At 45.6% G+C, this 25,443-nt stretch overlaps 2 protein-coding genes across 5 annotated transcripts; both read right to left on the bottom strand.

The window, feature by feature from the left end:
* Positions 1-6,491: 6,491 nt before the first annotated feature.
* On the bottom strand, positions 6,492-15,319 carry fhdc4 (FH2 domain containing 4). The gene is made up of 13 exons (XM_076036805.1): positions 15,234-15,319; positions 14,347-14,552; positions 13,102-13,516; positions 12,291-12,352; positions 11,659-11,761; positions 10,991-11,076; positions 10,741-10,841; positions 10,112-10,182; positions 9,919-10,026; positions 9,752-9,822; positions 9,561-9,678; positions 9,165-9,329; positions 6,492-9,071 (listed from the first exon to the last, which is right to left on the bottom strand). The coding sequence occupies exons 3-13, from the start codon at positions 13,450-13,452 to the stop codon at positions 7,869-7,871; spliced, it is 2,439 nt and encodes an 812-aa protein (XP_075892920.1). The 5' UTR covers positions 13,453-13,516; positions 14,347-14,552; positions 15,234-15,319; the 3' UTR covers positions 6,492-7,868.
* Positions 15,320-15,510: 191 nt separating this feature from the next.
* Positions 15,511-21,978, bottom strand: LOC142895609 (arfaptin-2-like). Of its 4 annotated transcripts, none has more exons than XM_076036801.1 (10): positions 21,643-21,978; positions 21,413-21,519; positions 20,335-20,443; positions 19,898-19,960; positions 19,262-19,348; positions 19,025-19,128; positions 18,637-18,858; positions 18,385-18,542; positions 18,118-18,292; positions 15,511-16,999 (listed from the first exon to the last, which is right to left on the bottom strand). In XM_076036801.1, exons 2-10 carry the CDS (start codon positions 21,506-21,508, stop codon positions 16,844-16,846), a joined length of 1,170 nt encoding a protein of 389 aa, XP_075892916.1. In that variant the 5' UTR covers positions 21,509-21,519; positions 21,643-21,978; the 3' UTR covers positions 15,511-16,843. The 4 variants fall into 4 exon arrangements, with proteins under 4 accessions (XP_075892916.1, XP_075892917.1, XP_075892918.1 ...); XM_076036802.1 differs by having other exon boundaries at positions 21,413-21,515; XM_076036803.1 differs by lacking the exon at positions 19,898-19,960 and having other exon boundaries at positions 21,643-21,977.
* Between the last annotated feature and the right edge of the window lie 3,465 nt (positions 21,979-25,443).

Genomic DNA, 25,443 nt, shown 5'->3' with positions numbered 1-25,443 from the left:
GGGCTGGCTGTCTCGCATGAGCAGGCCGGAGCAGCTGTCCCTCTGTGAAACACAGCAGAGAGGCGGACCCTAACAATGGCTCGCTGCTTCCCGTTTCTCAGCCTCACCTCCTTCAGCTCGCGTTGCCACAAAAATGCAGCCCTGATTGCGCACGCAGGCGCCTTTGCAGATGGCGGCTTTCCCCTGCTTCTGCTCCTGGCCCGAGGATTACTGGGCCCGCCGACTGCGGAGCACCCCCGCCTCCATTCCCCCGCCCCAAGAGCCCTTTCACTGTCCGACAGCGCCTGCCCTCCCCCCTGTCTGCTGCTAGAAGAAGAGCCCTCCTCTTCCCTTCCCCTTCCCCTGCGCCGTGAATCACAGCAGCTGAACGGTGACATCAGGAGGAAGGCCGAGGGGGCCCAGGCCCTCAGGCTCCGCCCATCTCCAGCTCCTTCCAGCTGGCTGTCCGGCCACCGCTCCACTCCCACCCCCCTGCACCACCTTTCCTTCCCTTCCTCTTTCCTCGGGCCGCCCCGTCCATTCTCTCCACGGTTCCTCCCTCCTTTCTTTAAAAGCAGCGTCCCCGCCGTCGGCTGCTCCTGGTGGGCAATCCGGTGCGACGGAAGCCGAGGCGCAACTCTTGTCATGAATCAAAGGCACACGGTTTAAATATAACCAGCCTTTTATTTTACAACGCTATTCAAGGGTTTTTTTTTTTTTCTCCCCCTCCTCCGTGGCCCAGATGCACGTATAACAAAATCATCCTGGAGTGTGCAGCGGCTAAACTCACCCCAGGGTGCAGCTGTCAAACACTATTTCTTCGGCCCGGCCCGGAGTGATAGCGGCAGCACCGTACTCAGCGGTGACCTACATCTGCAGTGCAGTGTGGTGTCTGAGGCCGTACGTGAACAGGATCCGTGATTGGGAAGTGTGCGATCAGCACTCTGTTGCGCATGAGGTCAGTCACTTTGTCACACGGACGCACGTCATCAGCAGAAAAGCAAAAAACACAAAAAGCCAATGCGTGCGCTGCCTCGCCACAGAGACTCTCTCCACTCTCACCCTGAACTCCACTTAAGTGGCTTAAAGTCCTCCTGCCGGGTCAGTTCCCGTCTGCCATCTGGATTAAGGTGTCTTGCAGACTCGGGCGACGCTATCAGAAACCTGTTAACTCGTTACAGAATCCAAACGCGCACTCTGCATGAACCTCCAAGCTACCACGGTGCCAACGGTGTCGTAGCGGCGGCCCCGTTTGCTCAAAGAAGAATTTAATCCTCGCGCTGAGCTGTTTGTGAGATGAATCCATTAAGAAATTCAAACCTTTGCTATAAAAAGCTCACGCTAAGAGCAAACAGTGCTGCGGGAGGGAAAGCGGCCGCGTCCTGCTCGTCAACTTTCCGACCAAGTGTTTGTTTTTTAATCTCCTTTTTGTGTTTAAGAAGACTACAGAATGCTAGATGCTATATATTGGAACTGCATTGTTGCTACAGGACATTAGTTTTATTATATTATGATAAGGAACCACTTATTTTACACTGTAAGACTGACAACAGCTGAAGTTTGAATCTAAAACGTGTTTTTCTCTCTAATAATAATTGTCAATATTCTGATTTTGAATTCAATATCTTGTGTTGGATGACAGCTCTGCTAAGCTGGTATGTGACCCAAAAGGAAGACGTATTTTCAAAGTAAATTTCACTTTTGAAGAGCATAATCCACTTCCACAGCGTAACAGAGCTCAATAATAAAATATATACATAAAGATAAAGCCATGTAAGCCATGAACTGTCAATGATTGTTTCTTGAAATGAAAAATGTAGAGATTTGCTCAGATGTAATCAAGTGAAATGACATCACATTAAACCAAAACGCTCTTATCCGCTGTTATTGTGCTACGATGCATTTGGGACAATCGCTTTAAGGCAACAGTTGTACATAAAGGCAGCACTTACAGCCGTGACGTTTCAGGGGTTTGCACATCAGAGGCCATAAGAAGTCACACCTTTCTTCCACACTGTGTGACTGACAAGCAGCCACATTTTCAATGACACAATATTCCACGCCAGTTGAAGAGCCAACCAAAATCTAATTTTCAGTTTATGGCCTCAGAATGGATTACTTTTACGGAGGCATCTGTGTCGTGAAATTGTAGAAAAGCGGTTGACTCTGGAGGGAAGCGTGTATGTCTGAGGGCATTTGAGGACCAGCTCAGTGGTGACTCATCAGTCATCCTCAACATATCACACAAAGCCTCGCTCTTTAAACTCCGAATCACTCCCCACTCTGTCACAAGGCATCAGTCTCTCTCTGGACAGTCATGAAAGTGGATGCTTTTCACCTAATTGAGACAAATGTCCAACAGAAACTCCAGCATTTTGTATTTCTGCAATATCTCAGTGACCTTTTGTACTTTTTAGGGCGCCGACAAACAAATCGTTAGAAAATAATGGATTTTTCTGACCACATCCATGCAATGTTGAAAAGTGAAAAACAAAAACTGACACTTTAGCATACAGTGATTGCAGCGCATCTGCTGCTGACGGACTCGACTAATCGAGCCCGACAGCGATGCAGAAGAGGCCGATGGGGGAAGTGACCACGCCGCGTCAAGCACAGTGGTCAGCCGAGTTTAATCAACGCTGACATTAAAAAGGGGAGTCAGGAGATGTTAATGTCACTCCCAGCGGGTTACCTGTCATCACAAAGACAGAACAGGCAGCCGGACGCACGCATGCAGATTTTTAAACAAGGTTAATGGCAGCACAGACACCATCAGCGCCTGTCACAGACTGGTGACAGACTGGTGGAGGGACCTGCAGAGTGGCTCTCACAGCTCATATGGTTAGTCAGACTGTCACATCCTCCGCCCCTGGTGCAGTGTCGTTTAACATCCCACCTGCATGTTCCAAATCATGTGACAGCCTTCCTGGTGTTGTAGGATAGGCTTCAAACGCCAAAGATGCTAAATTTCATTAGGCTGCAGCGATGATCAAACTCAGCTAACAACTCTAATTAAGACAGGCAGTGATTTGAATCTGTGCTCGCTGTTATGTAATCGTAAAGTGCTATGTGGACAGCCGGGAGGAAATTTGAGATTTAATGAAAGCACAAATTCAGTTATCGGCAGTAATAAAGCAATAACAGTGTCTTCAATCTTCTCTCTGCCTGCTGTCTCATACGACTGCAGTCTTTGTCCTGCATTCATGTTATGTCATATTTTGCCACGGGCATTGTTTGATGTAATAACTGGCTGTGGATAAAGTAATGATATGAAAAATAAAATACTACTACTACTAACATTTGGAACCTGTAATCTAGAAGTAAGCAAAATGAAGTAAATGTTAATACATTTCCCCATGTTTCCATTAAATGTTAATTTTGGTTAGAAGACAAAGATTTTTTAGGCTACTTCATCCAGTGTGGTGTAGTTGGCTTTGACAATGTGGTCAGAATATCAGAGAACAGTATCTAAATAAGGATTCACTGTAGTCAATTTAGGCAGCTTTCCAATTCTTAAAAGTCCAAAGTTTACAAAGGCTGCGCGCTGCTACAGTCAGAATAACACTATTTTTTGTCTCCCGCGACCTTTTCTGCCAAAGATCTGTGAGACAGAACCTGCTGCTCCGCATCCACACAGACTGAGCAGGCACCCTGGGAGCTGAGCGGGGCGTGTAAAACCCTGCTAAGTATCTGCCCTCAGGCACAGCATCCAGCGCCGTCTCCAACCTCCCAGTGACCCGGCGCAGACAGCCAACACAGAGCCCGAGCAGCCAAAAGCCTTCAGCATGCGTTCAACATCAAGACGTGAGGCGAGAGCATCTCAGCAAAGGAGGAGGCGTGCAGCAGGAGCAGGCGAATCAATGAGGAACCATCTGCTAACACCGTCAGGGGGCCCAGAGGTATGAAAAATGATGCACGGGCTGTTGCTGCAGCACGGTGCTTCCGCTGCACAAATACCCTGAGAGTGACATAAGCAAACGGCCTGCTGATTCACACCAAGCTCACGTCCCCCCCCCCCCCCCCCCCCCCCCCCCCCGCCACCCCCCGGGCAGCAAACCATGTATGCATATTCAAATCAGGAAGAAGAATACAAAAAAAAAAAAAAAAAAAAAAATCCTAATGGAGGATCACTAATCCTCCAAACAAAAGAGCGTGTAGGGGTGATTGTGGAGCCCAGCCCTTCATACTGCAGCAAGAGATGCCCACCTGCCTCAGAGCCAGGCAGCAGCAGCAGCAGCAGCAGCAGCCAGGGCCGCCTTGGAGCTAAAATGGAGAAGTGTGTGGGCTGAGGGCTTGAGGAAGCTGCACACAATCACAGCAGCAGGATGTTTAAATGCAACAGTTGCGTTTTTTTTTTCTTTTTTCTTTTTTTTTTGCTTGCTTGCTTGCTTTTTTCGAAATAAGGCTGTTAATTGGTCATCTTCGTTTTGTGTTAAAGGCGCAGTTGACGAGGATGATCGTGAGAGTGAAGCCCTGAAACAGACCAAACGTGGACAAATCCCAACAATCCAGATGACGGGAGGAAGTGATCCATTATTCATCCCCGCTTGTCTTATTGTTGAGGATTCACACATAATGACAACAACGGACCCCCCCCACCCCCAAAAAAAAAAAAAAAAAACGTAATGAGAAAGCAGAAATGCGACGCAGTTAGAGAGCAACAGAAAGACAGACAGACAGACAGACATGCGGCCGGGCAGATTTTCTACTCACATGGATTCCCGGAGCGGAGCTGAGCGGGGTGTCAGCAGCACTGCGGCCCGCGGAGAAAGCCTCCCATTGTCAGCGTCCTGATCCTCCACCACACATCCACAGACGGGCCGACAGAAAGGAAAAAGGGCAGGGTCTGTCTGAGAGGGGGGAGGTGGGGGAGACGGACGGGGGACAGTAAAGGAAGAGGGGAAGGCGGAGAGAGAGAGAGAGGAGCCGATTAGGGGAGTGGCCCGAGCGCAGCCATTGGCCACAGGGCGGGCTGGGAGGAGCCAAAGGGACCAATGGCTCACGGAGGGGGGCGGGAGAAATGTAAACGAGGTAGGAAATCTCAGGCGCTGACTGAAGGGCTGCAGCCAGTCTGCTGCAAAGGGGTGTGGCTTCCCCAGAACCCGCCCACTCGCTCGCCATAAAAGGACAAAGGATGTCTTTCCTTTTATTTTTTTTTAAAAAAGCCCTTGAAATATTGTGTGGCAAACACATTCTGACTGTTACAATAAAAAAAAAAGAAAAAAAAGATGAGTAACTGAGTGGATTCTTCAGCATGGCGGATGTGATTTTGCTCCGGCTCCTGATTCATGAGTCTAATTGTCTGTTTATTCATTGGCGGTAAATAGGAATCAGATCTACAATGAATTAACCAGGACATGTTGAGAGTGAAAGAAAAGCTGTGTGCGGGGTAAAGCAGGGCAACATTTTAGACTGGTGGGGCCACAGTGGGTTCTAAAGTGTGACAGAGGGGCCGGAGCAGGAGCAGATGGATGAGGTGTTTTTGTGACCCACCTCATAGAAAAAAAAAAAAAAGTGAAAAAAAACAGTGAAAAAAAAGTTCTATTAATAGAATTTAATAGAACTAGTAGAATTTCAGCGGGCCAGATTGAAAAGCTTAGCAGGCCTCATACGGCCCCCGGGTCGTAGTTTGCCCACACCTGGGGTAAAGTACCATAGGGCTCAGGTTGGTTTGCTGTACGGTTAAATAACTCTGCATCTGATCTGATTCACGCCATCCACCACAGCGCTACTTCCAGAGAGGCAGCGGGAGAAGAAGGGCCACTCTGTGTCCTTGCGACTGGAGAGGGGGAGGCTGCACCAGCGCAGGAGAAGCCACTGTAATGCGACGTGTGTGTGCGCCGTGCGAGGCTGCAGGTGGGGCTTCTTGTGTTGGGGGAGGAGGGCGGGGCTTGGCGTGCGAGCCACAGGCAGCCGTCTTTGGCTTTCATTCCACAATGTGGTGTTGCCATGGAGACTGCCTCCAAGATGGCTGGCTGTAGTGTGCGACTGCAGTCAGCAGGTGACACGAGGCGGAACTGGAGGGTCCCGCAATGCTGAGACGGCGATTAGGGAACAAATCAGTTGGGTTTTTTTTTTTGTTTTTTCACCCCTTGGTTGTGGTTCTGGGAGTGATGCATTTTACATTAGAACTTTTCCAGAGACAATTAGCTTTACTTTCTAAGCGGAGAGGTGAGGTGTGTCATGGCTTTAAATCAATACAGATTAGAATTGTCATTATTATTATTATTTATCCTGTATTTCATCTTGTTTTTCTCTGTTATTAATGTAAGAAGTGTTGGCAAAACAAGCAAAGGCTTCAGCCTTTTCAGTCAATGCATATTATAATTGTTTTGTGTAATGTATGATGCACGTACAATATTGAAAAATGACCGAAATAAAACTCACCAAACAGCATAAATCAAAGCCCTTTAAAAAGGTGCGTACATTTACTGAACTATTTTTTTTTTTTACTTGTTTTTGCAAAACATGATCGAGATTCCCGTCGGCCCTTTCAAGACGCTACACATGGGTATTTGTAATATTTTATTTACACATACAAAGAAAAGTTTGATAAGGCACAGTTTGGTCGCAATAAGTTGTGGCTCTTGGAAACCTCTGCAGCAATTTCAGTCAATTCTTTTTCCCCCCAAAAAAAGAAACAATAATAAAAAAAAAAAAAGCAGAGAGGAGTTAGACGGTCTTTGTTTAAAAGAAAACTCAAAAAAGTTACTTTTAATACCTTACCACAACACTTCAGTCAGCCAGCTAAATATAGACCTACAAGGCCAAGTCCTGGTATCAATTGCAAAGTAGAGAGATTAAGTGGCTACGTGTACACTGGCAGAAGCTGTGGCCTAGTTGACACACACACACACACACACACACACACACACACACACACACACACACACACACACACACACACACACACACACACACACACACACACACAGTAACAGAACGAACCATGTAGGCCTCATTTCAGAGCTACTGGCGACTGCCACTCTGCTACTGGCGACTGCCACTCTCCACTCTCCTCCCAAGTTAGTTTGCTGTCAGAAGCCTCAACCTTGCCACCGTCAGTCGGGGGTACTGCTCCGCAGACACAGGCTGCCTTTGTAACACTGACCCATTTAAAGAGGCCGAACAATGGCAGAATTGAGCGAGAGCCTGAAAGCATCTCGAGAGCTTCGGCATCTCTGCAGTGACACAACAACAGTGGGAGAAAAGGAACCAATCACAAAGGTTTCCACTGTGAGAGATGAACATCAGCGTTGGATTGGCTGCACACTGGGGGATAAATTATTCATCCACGGATCTAATATCACAATATTATGTCAAGATTAACGTATCAAAAGGTCCCTACATAATCTTCACGCCTTCTCAGGTCATTGTCCCGAGGAAATAAATTAATCCAGGAAAAATACAAGAGCCCGGTCCACAATTCTGAGCGGATGAGCAACTTTGCCTCAGCGTCACGGGAACGACACCAACCGTCAATAAAATGGAACACGTTGGTGAACCCGCCGTTCCTTTGTTTACCAGACACCAAGCAAACCCGTCTTGAAAACAAACAACACGTTCGCAACAGCCGCTCCACGTCCCTGCTCCATCCTGCCACCTGGTGGCCACACGTGGACAAACCGCCATCAAAAACATTCTCCGACGCTCTTCCCGGAACCTTCCGTCAACGATCCGCATGCCCTCATTATCAGCTCAGGGAAGCAAGCAAACAACAACAACAAAAAAAAAGTGTCATGTGAGACTGAAGTGTGACAGTTTTGACTTTCAAGCATCCAGGAATTAGTCTTAGTCCATCCTGCTGCGCAGCCTTAAGCCGTTAACAAATATGCATTTGGCAACATGACATGCACCAATATGGTTTGAACGCCAGAGAGTCAGTCGGGCTATTTGCTCAAGTCTCCCAGACGCTTGAAAAGGCCAGAAAACAGTCCGGGTGACTCGGTTCTGAACCACGCCCCCTTGGAGGGGACATCCTCGCTGTTCTTCTTCTCCTCCTCCGTGGGCTCCGCCGACCGGCCCTCCGGGCTCCGAGCCCCGGGTGCCTCCTCCGCAGCGCGGGCTACGGAGACGCTGGGTTTGTGTTTCTTTTCCGCCGACGGAGACGTCTGCTCTCGGCCCGCGGGCGTTTTCAGCAGGTGCGACACGTCGTTGAAGTCAAAGACCTGGCGCGAGGAGCCGCTTCCCGACCGCTCCGCCGCCCCCCCCTCCGGCGTCGCTCTTTCCTTCGCGGCAGCGGGCTGAGCCCACGGGTCGACCGGCTCCTTCTCGGTTTTCCCCACCTTGATCGGCAGGGTGTGGCGACGGCTGAGCTTGCTCAGGCACGAGGCCTCGGATCCCATCAGAAGCCTGACGAGGTCGCCGCTGGCGCCGGCGTCGTCGGGGAAACTGCTCGTCTCCTCGTCGAAGGTGCGCTGGCGGGGCAGCTTGGTCTTGGCGCTGGGAGAACTCTGGTTTTCCAGAGAAAACTCTGCGGACGACACGCTGCCGCGGCTGTTCTGAAAGCGCAGCACTTTCCTGGATGCTTCCCGCAGCTTTTGGGCCTCCTCCTCGCTATTGTCTTTGACCTCGTCTTCTTCGCCGGCGCCGTCGGCAGCGTGGGCCGAGAGCGAGCGAGCCGACGAGGCGGGACTGGCGGCTCCGTTCACTGCAGCCGGCGAAACCTTAGAGTTCTCCTGCGTGGCGGACTTCCGCTCTTCGTCCTCGCCGCTAGCCTGGCGCTGCTTCGGCGACGGCTTCTCCGTCAGCTCGACGGCTGAATTCCACTCTTTTTTGGTCGACTCCTTCAATATGATCAGCTCTCCTTTCTTCTGCTCTGCGGCGGGGAGGTTCGCCTGAGACGTGATCTCCGTGAGGCTCCCGTTCCTGGGGCTGCCTCCTGCGGGGCTCCCCTGAGTCGACGAAGGCCTTCCGCTTCTCCTCCGAGAGCCGCGGGCGCTCAGGAAGTTCTGCAGCACCGACTCCAGCGCCACTCCTTCCATTTCTTTGTCCCTGCTGGAACAAGTGGCGGTGGACCGTCGCTTGGAAGCGCACTGCAATCTGTCCCTGTGCCTCCGCTGCACCTCTGCCACCTCTCGAGTCCTGTTTTCCTGCAACAAAAATATATATATATTTTTTAGGGTTTTGGGTTTTTTTTCCCCTTTAGGAATTCTGAGCTTAAACCTCCCAGAAGTGAAGCTGACCTGCATGGCCCGGAGAAACCTCTCACAAAAAGAGTGGAAAATGGAGCAACACTCATCGAGTTTAAACTCGCTCGGGTCCTCACAGAAGTACTCGGCCACAGAGTCGCTCACTGACTGCAGGTCCTTCAGCTTGTTCTCCATTTCTGTCAAAAGAGCCTCGGCTTCCTGGATGGAAAACAATAATATATACAGTATGTGTGCATGTGAGAACCTGTGACTGTCTGTAGCACACACCTGTTTATTTTTTCCTTAAAACGCAAGGTCTGGGTACGCAGCCAAACTGAATTTCCCTCTTGGGATAAATCAAAGTCGGCTGATTCAGATTCTCCACATTGAAATGTTCAATTTCTTCTCCCATTCTCGTGAACCAAACGTCCAATCAAAAGTGCACCTCACCTGCAGAAAGTTCTCCATCTGGCCCTTGAGATCTTCCTGCTTCAAGGTGTCGTCTTTGGCAACTTCCAGCTTCTTCACTTGTCTTTGAAACTCTGCTTCTATTTCTCCCCGGTTGATCCTGAAATATTTCAAAACAAGGGCATAAACTCACTGTGACACAGCAGGAAATATTCAAAGTGAGACTTTCTTACCTTGATGCAGCTTCAATGTGTTTGAGTTGTTCTGGAAATTTGAGCAGGGCTGTATCGACATTCTGAGATTGCTGTGATGGACGCATTAAAAAAATAAAACACATTTAACAGATTGCAATTCAGAATCATTCTGAAATGTTGGAAATAAAGTCTTAAAATCCACTTGCCATGACGACATAATGCATTAAATTCATCCCAGGTTTGTTTGCCTTGGTGTCGGCTAACTTTAACAACGACGCCATCCGAAAGCCTATAGCGCTGCCAGCATAGCCGCCCTGTGAATCAGGAAGCACCGGAAGAGACGTAAATATCAATGACGAGGAGGGGAAAAGTCATTTTTATGAAATAATGTCCACTCACAGCGTTCATATGGTTTCCGGTCTTCAGTACCAGGCGAATGACAGAATGCAGATGGTCACACTCCAACAGCTCTGAGTGAGGGGACACATGATGAAATGTTAAAAAAAAAAATTTTAACCCGACTTAAGTCACATCTCTTGTCTACGAAAGAGGATCAGGGCCACAAGAAGAGGAAAAAGTTTCCATTTCGAGTTTTGAGTTGAAATTTCGGGAAAAAGTCGACGTTAAAAAGACGAAAGAAAAAATTATATGAATAAAGTTGACGCATATAAAGTGGAAATTGGCGAGTAGACTGGATGGATGTTGGATTAACCCAGCTACCCACAGTAATCAGGAAACTGGCGAAGACGGAAGTACTCCACAAGAATTGCATCCACATTGACATTAATGGCAAAAATTTCGATTTTATTCACGAAATTTCGTCTTTTTACGTCAAGTTTATTCTCAAAATTTTGACTATAATCTCAAAATTTCAATTTTATTCTCGAATTGGAAACTTGAAAAAAATAATTTTCTCTTTTTTTCCCCCTCTTCTTGTGGCCCTAATTCTCTTCCATACTGGTCACCCTTCCCCTGGCAAATCAAAAAAATTGATTAAAAAAAAAGAAAAAAGAAAAAGAAAAAAGCACCTTGTCCAGCAGCAGTCAAAGTACTAATTTGTCCTTTCAAGTCACCCATGAGGGGGGAAAATTCCTCTCTGAGCACCAAACTGTTGAGGCGCTCCACATAACTAACAAAAAAATGAAAGAAAAGGGGGGAAATAAGGAAACATTAGTAGGAACCGACGGCCATAGCTAAAAAAAAAACAAACAAATAACAACAAAACAAAACAAAACAGTTTGCTCTTATTGCATAGAAATGTGCATACATGCAACTCACATGGGAATTTGGACCAGCATCAGCATAAAGAGATCTGCCTCAGGAAGAGCAGATGGATCACCCTTAAAGCCGACCAGGTCTTTTATCTACAGCCATTAAATAAAATATAAAAATTAAAATGAATATTAGTAGGGCAGTTATATAAGGAGCAAGCTAGTTACGCAAGGAGTTCGGCATTAAGATACACATTAGTCTCTAATAAAAAGCTGGATTCAAAGGACTAATCAAAACTAACCTTTGGTAATCTTGTTTGATATTTTTGTAATTAATGTTCTGTGTTGTTGATAGCCGTTTTAGAAATGACATCTCCAAGATAACAAGTTGTTTTTGGATGTGCCTCCCACGTTAAAGTAAACCCAGTCTGTGTGTTCTGAACACACTGTCTAGTTGCGTGCGCTATGTTCCTTAGGAGTGGCGTCTGTTTAGACTTCCATAACTCTCTCCTCACATGACACCATTTAACAATTTACCCAGTAGAAAACTTTGAATAGAAGTCTTTGAAGTTACAATATGAAAAAATAGCTAAGCACTTTTTAATGGCGTATGACAATGAATAGGAACATTTTAAACACTGATATTTTTTTGTAGTTGAATTTTTACAAAAAACAAAATAAAAAAAAAAAAATGACATTAAAATACATATATATGTGAACAACAGTCACAAGTACCTCCACATCTTCTGGCAGCAACTTGCACAGCTCCCTTAATTTTCCTAAGGCAAAACTGAGACCATTTCCCGATTTGATGTCTTCAATCATGTCTTTAATGGGCCTGTGGACACAGAGGGTAAATATAAGCTCTTCACCGCTCCCTCAGGGGGATGGGTCAAATGCGGAGGACAAATTTCGCATCCTTCGGGATGTGACAATCACTGGAACTTTAACTTCAAAAGCCAGGTCAGTGACCCGAGCTTCTACCTCCTGCACTACTGTCTTTGAAAAAACTCAGCTGTTTATGTTGGCAGTGATGCTCATTTACTTGTCATTTACTTATTTGTTCAAGCACTGGTGATTCACGAACAGACGTCAAAAACTTGTTTTCCTTTTCTTTCTTTTTTTAACTACATGTGCAAACCAGCCTTGAGCAATGCAATATTTCTGCCAAGCTAACTTGAGGCTTCGCAGACTAATGTAACCAGTTGGAGCGGCAGAACAGTGCAGGTCTGGCCTGTCGGGACACGTTGCCTTTCCAAGGTTTGTGAGCATAAGGCAGGCGCGCATTGCAGGCTTACATGTGCCCCATCCTGCAGCGTAAGTTGCAGAAAAACAATTGCACTTCATTAATACTTCCACTGACTCACCGCTTGAATTGCTTCAGGAAAATTCCAATGTTCATGCTCCTCTTGGAGTTGAGAATAGTAACCTGGGGGCGGGGACAGACACAGATACAATCAACTCGTCAAGATAATTTCACCCTGTGTCAAAAGATACGTCGGCCCTCCAAACAGAGTTGTTTCTTAAGGCCCAGCACAGCTGGGGTTGATCATATTAATAATTAATAATATTTGCAGAGCAGATACCACACGCTACATTGGCACAGTGAAGAGCGGGGATACGTTAAACAGTGACAGTTGTTACGACTTAAAGTGATCTATGAATCCATTAATCTGTTAAGTTGTTAATTCATTCGTCAACAGGCTTGTTTGTGGTTGTAAAGAAAAGTCTAAATCAGACAGTCTTTAAAAACGCCAATGGAGTTAACGCTGACCTTTTTACACAGAACCTTGCTTACTAACACAATAACACAACACAATCACACCCCTCTTGCATAAACAGCCTCCACCCTGATATTGAGGGACACACAACACATCCATAAGCAGGACATGTTTTCGCCGCCGTGACAGAAGATTCTGCTAAAATATCGCAGCGTTCGAAGGTCAGTCAGAGTGAATTCCCATCTTCTTCTGATAATCCAAGACTTTGGAAACAGCTGCGGCTCTAAGTTTTTTATCAAACTGAGGAAGTGGAAACACAATTTTGTTTACTTAAACTGCATACCGGCCTCTGCATGTCAGACTTACGCAACCGAGCCAAAACTTTTTCTACAAGCACAACTTTCAATCAGACATTTGTGCGATGTGATGTCTCTACCCGGCTGCCGTTAGCACTCACCATCTCCCCTCCAGAGGCGACAGCCGGCAGGCCCCGGAGACTCTGGCGTTTCACAGCCCCCAGTTTCTGCTTGTTACTGAACAGCTCCTCCATGTGATCAGTGTCCAGCTGGTAGTCGCCATCGGCCTGGTCAGCAGTCCAGATGTTGTGTTTTCCGACGACAGTGTGCTTCGGGAGGGTCTCCCAGTTAAAATTGCGCATCCTGGAGGTCCTGCGGGGACCCCTGGCAAGACCCCCACCATGTCCGCATGGAGGAAGGCCAGGTGGTGGCGGTGGAGGTGGAGGTGGCGGTGGCGGTGGCGGCGGCGGCGGTGGAGGAGGCGGTGGCGCAGGCGGACCGTCTGGTTGCATCTTTTGATGAGGCTCTCAATCAAAAGACAGGGATGCCATCATAATCATCTTGACTTCAATCACACTTCCAGGCCAAGAGCAGCCAGTCAGAGGGAGAAAAGCGCAACAACAAAAAACAGTAAATGGCTGTGGGATTAATACGCTGCAGCTGATTGGCTGAAAGAGGCTTGTCTGAATGTTGTCAGTTGGGATAAATGATGCATTCAGACGGAAAGAATTGAAAGAAACAGGGCAGGGACATAATTACAACTATAAGGTACATGCAGTATGTCTGAGAGTGACAGTAATTGAGGATGGACAAGATTGAGAAGCTCCCAGGAATGAGTGCAAATGCATCAAGATAAGGCTAGAAAACACAACAGAAAACACATTTACTTTATATCTCTTTTATCCCACTGATGTGGACGGTGCCCGTTACTGAATTGATCTTTCTAGTCTGCATTTTCTCATTGATATTGTGTTATCTGTTTATTGTGGTTATCTTGCTGCGCAGCGTTTGGGGAACATGTTTGTTTGTTAAAATTGTGCTTTAAAAATAAAGTTTGGACAACAACAACAACAACAACAAAACTACATTCACTGTATACGAGCGTCTATTCACATTTCTGAAAGGATTAACTTCAACCCATACGTCGCAAAGTTAACCAGTTTAACCAAAGTTAAAACGTTACACAAAAACAATACCGAAAATATTGATCACAGAAACGTTTCATTTAAAACACAACGACGATGACGCCTGCTCACAAGGCTCAGCGGTGCCTCGATAACATGATGTTGCTCAGCTTCCTTCAATAAACACTACCAAACACACCTTTAACTTGGAAGTCACGAGGTGTGCTAGACTTTGTTCCTCGCTTAGCTCCCCTTCGGAAAGTGACAAGCACACTCACTCACCTACGTTTGCGTTCCGCTGCCGTTCATTCCTCTCGTTTGGTTTGGTTGTCGTTTCAGTTTACTCTCCATTAAGACTCCATCAAGAAGCGGGCGACAAAGCTCGGAGCACCGAGTGGAGCGCAGGGCTGGCGAGGAGTGGCGAAACTTGTGTAGGTGCGCGCGGAAGACACGCCCTGGTGAGCTCACTGCTCTTTGACAGCACACACCTGTGGATCGGGACGGGGGAAATGCGGCATTTCTGACGTTATTCGACGACTTGCCCACAGTCTGCGGTTGCCATTTGTTTCCTGTCGAGCTCCCACGAGGCCATGCGAGTCTTCCAGCGTGATAAAAGGCCCAGTTGATAGGAAGATAATGTTTTTCTTTTTCTTTCTCCCCTCTACAAAAGATTAGGAATTAGTCCAAAACTACCAGGAAAATAATTGTGTTAAAGAGTGGGAAATATTCAAAGTCATTTTAAGTTGCGGTGTGATAGATCAAGGGAAGAAGAAACGAATATATGTCAGCATATAGGCGAGAGACCTTTGTTCCTTATTGACGCTTCAAAAGAATGCGGACCACTTCGATTGTATGCGTCGTTGTGGTGCTGGTGGTCCTTTAGCCATGCCTCTGTGTCCCCCAAAAAAGCTTTTCAATAGTCTAGCATGTCTATATTAAAATGATTTAGTCCTGCATTAATTCAAGACAAGTCTACAGAGGGGCCCGAAATGAAATGAAACGAGGAAGAAAACTTTTGAAATTAGCAAAGAGCTAACAGACTCGGACCCCTTAGCAAAGAAACTCCTACGTGACATAAAGTCGAGTGATTTGAAACGATTGACTCGCTGTTAGGGGGGAAAAAAATTAGTAGTCTGGTAATGTATAAACTCAAAGGACTGAGTCACTACCTGAGGGAGAAAGGTCAAACGTAATCCAGCAGTTGAAACACTGAAAGGAAGTCGTTCACCTGTAGTGCAATTTCATTGGCTGCAAAGGTCCTCGAATGTGATTGGTTGATTGAACGAATCACGTTGATATTATAATTTAGGCATATGGTACTTTTCTTTCTCTCTCTTTTTTTTTTTTTTAAGGATGTTATCAGTTCATTGTTCACTAGCAAAAGTCTTAACAAAGTTTAATTTATGAGAATCTAAAATATGAAATAAGTCTTGGAAAGGTCCATATAGGTTTATCAGATTGTATTGTCATCATTTACAACATGACTATTACAGAGTACATACATTGTGTGAGTTTCCTGTACATAATCCGTGTGAACTTCTCATGTGATGTTGACAGAGTGAATGAAAACATCCAGCAGATTTTATTGGTAATGCGGGACCAGACAGACACAAAATTAAAGAATTAAAGAAATGTACATAAAATACAATGCTATGGAAAACAGATCACATAACTTAAAAACAAACAAACTTATACATTCTGATCTTGAAGAGACACTGATGTTTATATTATAACTTGTAATGGCATCAAATTCAGGAAATAACACCTCTTGGTATTAATGTATTAAATCCAGAACTTTGAGATGGTCAAATGCTGTTTAGTTTAGTCAGATTGGTGCTTTCCCATGGAAAACCAAAAACCAGCAATTGGTTGCATTCCCTGGACTGTGGAGTTTGTAATCGTAGTCATAAGCATTCAACATATGGCTTGATGCTGTTTTCAGTGTTAAATACTTGTGGTGAGGCTCCTTCACATGTGTAAACTCCAGAGCAAACAAGACAGATTGTTGTTTGATTGTTGTTGGGTTTAACCAATCATGGCTTGTACATAACGTGTAAGGATATCATACGGTACATTCCCATTCCCTTTTATGTATTTAAAATGTAAACGGACTGTCCAGTCAATTCACCAGTTATATTTGAAAGCTTGTGAGAAAACCTTGAAACCGTTCTGTCATCCTCACAGTTGTTGTTTGTTTTTGTTTTTTTTGTTTAAAGCTACAAAACAGAATTGAAAGAATGTATTTCAGTCATGCTTTCAAGGAAAATAGATACAATTTTCTATAGTAAAATTCAGAATGTCCAACATTGTCGGGCTATGTAAATGTGTGGAATTCATCGGATGTAATAATCTCTTATTAAATATTAAAGATAGTATCTTAGACAACACTGCAACATAAAAACAACAAAAACGATGCCTGTGCAAAACTGCCAAGGAGTATCTCCATGAATGTATATATATATATATATACATACATACATACATACATACATACATACATATATATATAAATAAAAAGTGATATCCATGTGAATGATTGTGCTACCTAAAGTAAAGCAAAGTAACGAAAAAATCATTTTGTGTCCTCACAAAAGAAAATCTAAATACAACTTCAAGGGCTTCTCCACGAATGTCGTCAATGACACTGAAAGACATACAAGTCAGAGCCGTCTCTGGATTTCTTTTTCCACGTCAGCTACTGCATCTACAGCAAACTCCTTTGTGCATTAGGGTTCCTCTTCATCTAACTGCACTGTCATGGTCTGGGCGCCGTGTCACCTTACTGCTCTTCCAGCCAGGATGGCTTGTCCGATCCCGGGGGCTTTAACTTAACATTGAATTGTCTTAGAGTTTGTTCCAACTGCTGCTGGTTGCCAGCAAAGTAAGCTGAGATAGCATTGTGGAAGAGGAGCAGCTGCTTGTGCATCACCTTCACCTGGAGAAAGGGGGGAAAGGGAGAGTATTAAAAGTCTGAAAACACGTTTTAAGGCGTTAACAGAAGAAAACCTCCTGTGAAGATTCTCTCCTGTTTTAGCCTCGTTCCAGGGGACTCTACCTAAAAGCAGTTTCCTGATCATGTTTCCCTCAGATCTGTTCCCCAGTGCCAAGCAGCTTTTAAGAAACAGGTTTATTTTTAGAAAGAAAAAAACAAAAAACAAACTTCCATGCTACTTTTACGACTCGTGTCATAATTGCAGAATCGCTTTTATGGAGCTTTCACACCTGAACGTCTGGAAAAGCTGCTCTGAAACAAGGGGACATTTCCCTTTTGCCTCGGTTTCTTTGGACTTGAGAAGTCTCGGTTCCATTCCGCTGAAACCGTGCAGCGAGTTCATTCTTTTCTAACCAAGCAATCAGGAAAAATAGCTATGGCAACATCGGCCAAAGACTGCTGTTCAATACGGACAATCAGCTGTAATGTACTGCTGCCTTTGAGCAGAGCTGTTTGCTAGAGCACTCAAGGCCGCTGTCTTTCACAACAGTTGTATTATGTACTGTTGTCTGGTGTTCTTCATCTGGGTTAATTGTTGTTGTCATTGTCATGACACTGTGGTGCAATGCAAAGCCCAACCAGCACGCACGTGACAGTGATGTAAGGGCACAAGGAAAGCTGCGCTAGGGCGTGTGCTTTGGCCCGTGTTGCAGTAATGCTGCACGTCTTCTTCTTCTTCCGCCTTCAGGGAGTAAAGCCACAGCGCCACATAGAGCCTGGTGTAAGTACTTTCCAGCCTTTCCGTGCACATGCGGATATTTTTGGAGACGCCTTTGTGCAATCTATTTTTTTTTCAAATGCTTTTCTTAACACGTGTGGTTTAAAAAAAATGTCCTCTCCTTGTAAACGGACGGAGACATAAAAATGGCTAAAATGTATTTCCATGTTATTAGGTTGTTGTTTTTTTCAACGCTAAAGGGAACCAATGCAGAGGCACAGAGCCGCCAACCCCTGGTCCAGGGCAACATTAAAACGCAAAATAAAATCAACTCAAGTCTTACTTAAAGTGAGGGTGATTGGAAGTGAACACGCTTGGAATGCATGGATTTTTTTTAACAAACCTTATTTTCCTCCAGGAATTTGAGCTTGATGGTGACGTCACTGCGCAGCCGTTCATACTTGTCTCTGTGGACCTGGTAATCGTGCTGAGACATCTCGATGCGCACCATGGCGGCCGCGTCCCTCGGGCCGAGGCTCAGCTCCTCCAGGTCAGAGCGGTAGGCGTCAAACTCAAGTCTGAATAAAACATTTGAGGAAGTCCCCTTCATTTTCCAGCTCACAAACAAAAGGGTATTTCCGTCTCCTAAATGACGTGCGTCGTGTGTTACCTTGCGTTTTCATAGTGTTTGATGGTCATCAAAGTGTCGTCCATGGTCTTGTTCACCAGGGTGTCCACGCTGCACACAAAGAAGCTGATGGCGCTGAGCAAAGCCTCGCCGTTTTTACACAGCAGCTTCTGTGTTTCTGCGTTATATCCAAACTCATCCTGCAGTAGAAAAAAAAAACAAACATGCAAGCTGTTACCTGCATTCTTCTTTTCCACGTCAGCTGACCGAGACTCATTCTTTGAGATGCCCCACCTGTAACTCCGGCGACTTCTGGCTGAGGTCAGTGAAGGTGTCTCCGAGAGCCTGCTGTGTCTCCACCATGCTTTGGAAATGGCTGATGAGAGCGTTGGCCAACCTTAAGATGTTTTCGTACTTGCTTTTGGTGTCTCTTAACACTTCGATCTGAGCCTCCAGTTCCAGGTCCACGGTTCGCGAACCGCGTCCGAACCTCTCGGAGAACATCTGCTTCGTACACTGCACACAGTGAGAATGAACAGAGAACCTATTGAATCTGCTACACCAAAATATAATGCATTGAACTATCAGCTATTTTTGTTCCCAACAGGTACATTTCGAATTTTATTTAACAATTTTGGCTCATGTTACATTGTGTTCGGCATTTATGAGACATGCACCGTACCTTGTAAGTGTTAATGCCCCATTTCTTTACACTGTCTAGTTTCTCGACTGCAACTCCACGAGAAACTTCTTCAGCTGAATTAGCTGCGTTGTGGTTTGACGAGCCTAAAGAGACAAATCAACAACGACAAAACAGTGAGTCCAAACAATGTCTGGTTTAGTTTTCTCTTCCCTTTTTAGAGTTTGCATGGTCCATGGCAATGAGTGAAGACAGTGGGGAGATGGTGATGAGTGATACCTGGCTGCTGCTCTGTGTGTTGGGCGAGTCGGCTGGCTGCAGATTGGCTGTGAGGCAAGTTAATGCCTCTGGATTTCATGCGAATGTCTGAAATGAGCATGGCACGGACAAAGGGCGAGGATGAGAGGAGAACGTGGGGTGAAATGAGGCAAAAAGCCCGTCAGTGAGATCAGCAGCTGAGCAGCTGAGTGTGAAGGGCTGACAGGAAAGTTATGCTCTCTGCAGTGCAGGATGCAAACAGGATGGAGTTAATAGGGGATTTGCCAGAGCCCTTCCTCCATGCAGGCTTCTCATGCAACGTTATGGCAAAAGAGAGGAAAATGTACTTCGTTGGATGGGAGTTATTTACAAAGCAATAACAACACGGTCATCCAAAGTGCATTTTACAGTACAAAAGAAGAATAAGACAATAGCATTTCACGAGCCAGCCGTTCATTATCATGTTAGTTATTTCCCAACAATTATTCGACAACTGCCACTAAAGCCGTGAGTTGGAGCGATACAAGCAGGACTGCATCCAACATCGGACTTGGCAATCCTTAAAACCTCCACTAAGGGGCCAAGACAAGCCAACATAGAAAGGGTTAAATTACAAAGATTTTATTTTATTTATTTTTTTTCAGAATACACGGCCACCTGGTCCTGATGCAGGGGCTCGTCTTCTGTCCAGATACTCGGGGTTGAAGTGAATAGCAGGCCCTACGGGATATGCAGGTTTGTAACGTGAACCGAGAGCCTGGAGAACTGCAGCTCTCTTGTGACACATCAGAACACGAGAAGGAAAATCTCTCACTTCTTAGTCAGTGATTCACTGGCCTCCACAAGGATTTAAAGGTTTGTGTGAGTGTATGTGTGTGTTATAATCAGTATGTAGTAATTGAGAGGTCCTTTGTATTGATCGTCTAGCCCACTTAACCAACTTGCAGTTAATTTACTCAACCGCCTGGTACTGCACTATTATTTAACGCAGTGTTGAGTGAGAGTTAAACGATGTCTCTGCAGAATAAACTGCATCTGCGCAAAATCAGAGGAAAGCGAAACCTACGTGAAGGACTCAGGGTTTTTAACAATACCTTTGATGCTGCTGGTGGGAATGATGCCCCCTGCTGGTCCTCCATAACCTCCTGAGACAATGCTGGTTTCATTCAGGTTGGGTCCTGACACCATCACCTGCTGCAAATCCTGTTTGAATGGGTCGATAATAAATCGGTAAATATGTTTTATGGCAACATACAGTAACCTACTTTCCCAACATTAAACTATCTCTGCTCTTATTTGAACATCTTGGTATTCATGTTCTCTCATTATGACACAATTCTTATTCTGCGTCCGATGAAAGAGCGAGCGTTCCTAGTTCAGCTCGGCTTAAAACTGACAAACGGTAGGCATTCACTGATTCCATGTGGTGAGTGCCATGCAAAGTGTGCTTCTTAAAGCAACACTATGTAGTCTGCACGCTCAGAACCATGATTGTTTTAAAGCTGTCTGACAGACTGCTTGACGTGGAACGTGGCGAACGGCACGCCTGCCACTGCCACAGCATGTGCGGCTCTCCCGCTATGGGAGTCCTTCACTTTGGTTGCCTGCCAAGCACCCTGTCGTAGAGACACGCCTCACTTTATGTTAACGCATGGCACGCAAACATTGCTCTTGAGATGTTTCTGCGTGTTGCAGACACACCAATGAAGACGTGAGAGGACAAAGAAGGAGAAGAGAGAGTCGCTGAGCAAAAGACTGGACAGGTGTGTTTTTGCGAGAGTGTGCTGGGCAGGCAACCAGCATTGTATGGTCCTATATCAGACCAGCTGGACGAGCTGTGCTGATGGCAGGCAATCAATTCCAACCCCTTGCAAGTCAACACATCTTAAAATACATACAAATGTGAACATATTTCCAGCAAAAGTGCTGTTTGAGAAATACATTTCCTCTCAGAAGCAAACCAAGTGTGATGAGTGAACAGTTGAACATACAGCAGCGACTGTAAATAGCTGGAGGCCTGTGCGTGGTTAGGTAACACTTGGCCTAACCAGCCTGAGTCGAGACCATCATAAAGCCCCAGTGAAGAGGACGCAGCGCCGCCGGCTGAGCTCAAAAATGCCAACACGTGATGGGAAGCGACACGTCAGTGTGCGGGAAACGTGAGTGACCGACCTGCTCCAGGCTGTCATCCTCCGGAGTCCCCGTGTCTCCGTTGCTGTTAATGGGGATCTCCATGGTGGCTGCTTTGCTCATGATACTGTCTGCCATCGCCGCGCTATCTGCAACACATCACCAGAAACAAACAAGAGCGCACGACGTGATGGAGTCGCCTTTTCCTTTTTTTTTTTTTTTTACAATGGCCTCGCAATCCTGTGGCGGCGGCGGCTTGCTTGCTTGCTTACACTGATGCTAACGTGGCTTTGCTAACACTAACGGTGGGTGCTGATGTGGCGGGTTGGATGGGACCAGACAACCCAGCTTCCTTCACCAAACAGCGAGCTTGACACTGGGGAGGCGCCGTCCGGTCGTCCGGTGGGGGGAGAGGGGGAAGGAAATGGCTCGTAAGTTTGCACGGACAGTCGACTTGGTGCGCAATATAAATCCAAGGAGAACGCGCCGTTGTCCCTTCTAGTCAGTCAGAGGCGCGTCCATGGTTATTTTTTTTTTTTCCTCGCAGAGAGAAGCTGTCGCCGCTGCTTCCATAGCGCACAGAAAATCCCTGCATCCAGCCCAGCCCGGCGGGCAGCTAGCTGCTTTGGGAGGACCACTTCGGAGTAAAAGTCCGTGTGAGTTTTTTATTCTGCAACATGCCGATATCATTTGGGTTCTAGACTGAACGGCGTCGTCTAAAAAGAGCAGTGTGTGCGAGACTGGCGTGTTCTTTTCAACGAATCAGCGACTGTGAGCGTTTAATATCAGTATATAGTTTTATTTTGAAAGGCTAAATACCTTCGACGTAATCGTCGTCAAGCAACCTCCAACCCCCTCAATCCCCCTCCTCCCCCTCCTCCTTCTTCCACGTCGTGTCTTCCTGACGTAGCCTATCCCCAAACTGCAGTACCACCCCCTTCCCCTTGGTGTCACTGCCGACCCGCTAAAAATAGATAATCCTCCAACGACGTGCCGCTTACGGACACAGCAGCAGCGCTAATGCCCCCTGGCCCCCTCCAGTGTCAAACGGCCTTTTAGCCACGGGAAACATCATGTCGGCCTCATTGATTGCGCCGTCTATTCAAATCAAATTACATAAATACCTTGTGTTTACCCCGGGATGTGGAAAGCCGCAAGATACAACCCAGAGGTCAAGGCAAGCCAAACTTCCGAATTGTCGGCCCATTTGTTTTAATCAGTGACGCTTGGGAAGCGACTTCCGACTGTAAGGTTTTTCTTTTTCCGCAGGATTTCTTCAGCTATAAACAGAGAGCCAGAACTCCATTCACACCCACACTTACATCCAAAAATCCGATAGTTTGTTTTAGCATTTATGATTTATTTTCTTAAAATCACAAATGAAAAGAAAAAAAAAAAATGCTCACCTTTTTTTTTTTTTTTTTTTTTTTTTAGCATTCTGTGGCGCAGCAGCCATACTCGTGACTCATGCTGACCACAGCTTCCGACCAGATCAAAGATTAAATTGCAGTCTGGCTGAGTTTTTCATGTTTCTCCTATTAAACACATCAACAAGTCTGAGGTGACTTGACTGATTTTCCTTTTTTTAGCCCTGGATGACATGATGATTTTAAAGGAGAGAGAGAGACAGAGACAGAAATAAATTGAGATGAATGTCGAAGCTGTGAGACCACCAAGATGTTCCGATCCAGCAAGCATACAGCTATCGAAACAGACCAGATGTGAGAAGGTGAGACAGTATGCAGAATTTGAACATTGCATTCGCTCAACTTTTGCTCAGTTTTTTTTTTTTTTGTACGAGAAGCAGAACATGCCACTGTGAATTTCTTTGAAATAAAACTTTCCTCACGGAGGGCGGCGATGTTTTTCCAACGTGAACTTTTGCATCACACCTCATCCCACTCAATGGCACCGAGCCACTCAGAATACGTATAGATACTTTTGCTTTTGGCATGTTTGGACGACACTTTCAAACAAGTTTTAAGATATAGTCATATTAGCCCTCCATTCGAGGAAGCATACCTGCAGATAGCCCTGAATAAGGATGTGATATGCGCAGATATGATTAAAAAATTGGCCGGATTTATCGTGAAATTTTCCCAGAGTATGAGAGCGGGTCAGTTTGCTGTCTGGTAGCACGATAACAAACTAAACACGGTGACGTAGTATGCTACGATAATATCTTCTCTCCCCAAACACAGTACATCATTGTTTCTTTTGGCCATCCTCACAGATCTGCTTGGTCAGAGTTGAAGAAAGGTTCATACTGTGCTGAAAGGCGCCAGAGCGGCAGGAAAAGTTACACTGCCTCAGAAAATATTTAGCAAAAAAAAAAAAAAAAAAAAGATGCATACCGTCTTTACTTTTTATTCAGTCTCTGTTGGACAAACTGGAATAGGTATGTGATGTAACAGTGCCCCGATTGTGCTTGAGTGTTGCAGCTGCAGCACACACTTTCTGAGAAGCACAGCCAACAACAGGGGTGACCGTTCTCATTTTTGGGTATGCTCATTAAAGCTTAAAGGCACATTGTTGTTTGAAAATGTTGAAGTGAATTTTGCAAGATGTGGGACATAGATAGATTTAAAAAAAACAAAACAAACAACAACAACAACAACTATCAGGGCTATGTTTTAAGTGTTTAAGGCTGGCAGATGCAATGCAGGACTTTGTTCTTGGTCACAACATATTCACAGGTCTGGTCTTTCAGTGACAATAATGACTTATTACAGAGGGCAGGAAGTGAGGTCATAAAAATCTGTCAAGCTAGCACGGCTGTTATTGTTACCATCAGCCCAAAGCTAAAACATTTCGATAGGTAGCCTCCTTCTTTAGCTCACGTTTGGGGAAATGAATTATTTAAAGAGTAGGTTTTGACTTGACAGCTTAACGGACCGACTGATTCAACATCCTTAAGTTTTGTTACCTTTGACCCTCATTATTCATGGCCGTGCTGTACCTTTTAAGGCAAACGTTTTGTTGTTCTTTTCAAAATAAGCGAAGTGGACGGGCAAAGTTGGAAAGAGCATTTGTGGCCTGCAGAGAATTCCGCAAGGTAAATTGCCACAAACATAACAGAGGTGACTAGGCACAGTCGAGACTTGTGTACAGGGTCACAGGTGTGTGCTCTTGAAAATAAGGTATTTACAGGAATGTTTGCGAACTGTTCCTTCTTTCCACTTTTCTTCACAACTTTGTCATTGCATTTTATGCTGTCGGCTTCGGGTTGGAGTTCAGGTCAGAATTTGACTTTCGGGCTCGTGTGTAAGCAAGAATGGAAAATAAGGTCAAGGTCTGTCTCTGCAAAGAGATACATGCGCATGCGCGAGTGCACGTTTTACCTGAAACTCCCACTCTCCCTGACGCCAATTTAAGTTTAATGTCGCCTGTTAATTCCGAACAGCAAATTCAGGTTTAAAGGTTCCAGGCAGGATTTCCCGTGAGATTGCGGGACACGTCACAAAGCCAGCGCGCTACGCACGTGAGGAAAGCGTTGAGCGTGAGTTTAGCCACGCTGTGCCCTTCCTCGCCGTCACGCCAGGGAATGCGTTGACTTTAATCTTTTCTTTTTAATTCATCATTGAACAGGATCCAGATGTTGCGGAGGGAAATTCATCCTAGCACACGAGTCATGTTTGAAACGGTGGCGTTATAACACAACAGTTTTGAAAGACGGAACCCACAGAATCTTGGGTAAGTGGCGCCGTCTGCCTTATTACTCAGTGCGAATCACAGTCAGCACTAGGGAGATGTTTAAAGTGTTCTTAATGCGCAACATCAGACGGTCAAAGTCAAGCTTTTCCTACTGCTGCTTTTTTTTTTTTTTTTTTTTTTTTAAATCAATAGTCTCACAGTGGAAGGCACTTTATCATCATTAAGAGCCCTGCAATGTCTTTCAGCTGTGTTGTCTAGCTATCTTTTCTAACGTACATTAAATTGGTGTTTGCGCGGTGGAGTTGAGTGAGGGGGGAAAAAAACACAACGGAAAGCATTATTTTTGATTGACAGATTTGTTTTTAAATAAATAATACACTGCCACCAAGTCATCTGTAACCTTATTTTTAGAGGCAGAT

Source organism: Nelusetta ayraudi, unplaced genomic scaffold, assembly GCF_046127955.1.
Source record: "Nelusetta ayraudi isolate G7.1 ecotype Tasmania unplaced genomic scaffold, CSIRO-AGI_Nayr_v1 ptg000048l, whole genome shotgun sequence".
NCBI lineage: Eukaryota > Metazoa > Chordata > Actinopteri > Tetraodontiformes > Monacanthidae > Nelusetta > Nelusetta ayraudi.
This window is presented reverse-complemented; position numbering and strand designations above follow the sequence as displayed.

Excerpts from the sequence above, each read along its gene's own strand:
- LOC142895609 (XM_076036801.1), bottom strand. The coding sequence starts at position 21,508 with ATGGCAGACAGTATCATGAGCAAAGCAGCCACCATGGAGATCCCCATT. Across the intron at positions 20,444-21,412 it reads AGGATGACAGCCTGGAGCAG|GATTTGCAGCAGGTGATGGT; the intron begins GTCGGTCACTCA and ends CCATTCAAACAG. Across the intron at positions 18,293-18,384 it reads AAACACTATGAAAACGCAAG|ACTTGAGTTTGACGCCTACC; the intron begins GTAACACACGAC and ends TGTTTTATTCAG.
- fhdc4 (XM_076036805.1), bottom strand. The coding sequence starts at position 13,452 with ATGCAACCAGACGGTCCGCCTGCGCCACCGCCTCCTCCACCGCCGCCG. Across the intron at positions 10,027-10,111 it reads CCGGAAACCATATGAACGCT|GGCGGCTATGCTGGCAGCGC; the intron begins GTGAGTGGACAT and ends CCTGATTCACAG. Across the intron at positions 9,072-9,164 it reads GGTTTCTCCGGGCCATGCAG|GAAAACAGGACTCGAGAGGT; the intron begins GTCAGCTTCACT and ends TTTTTGTTGCAG.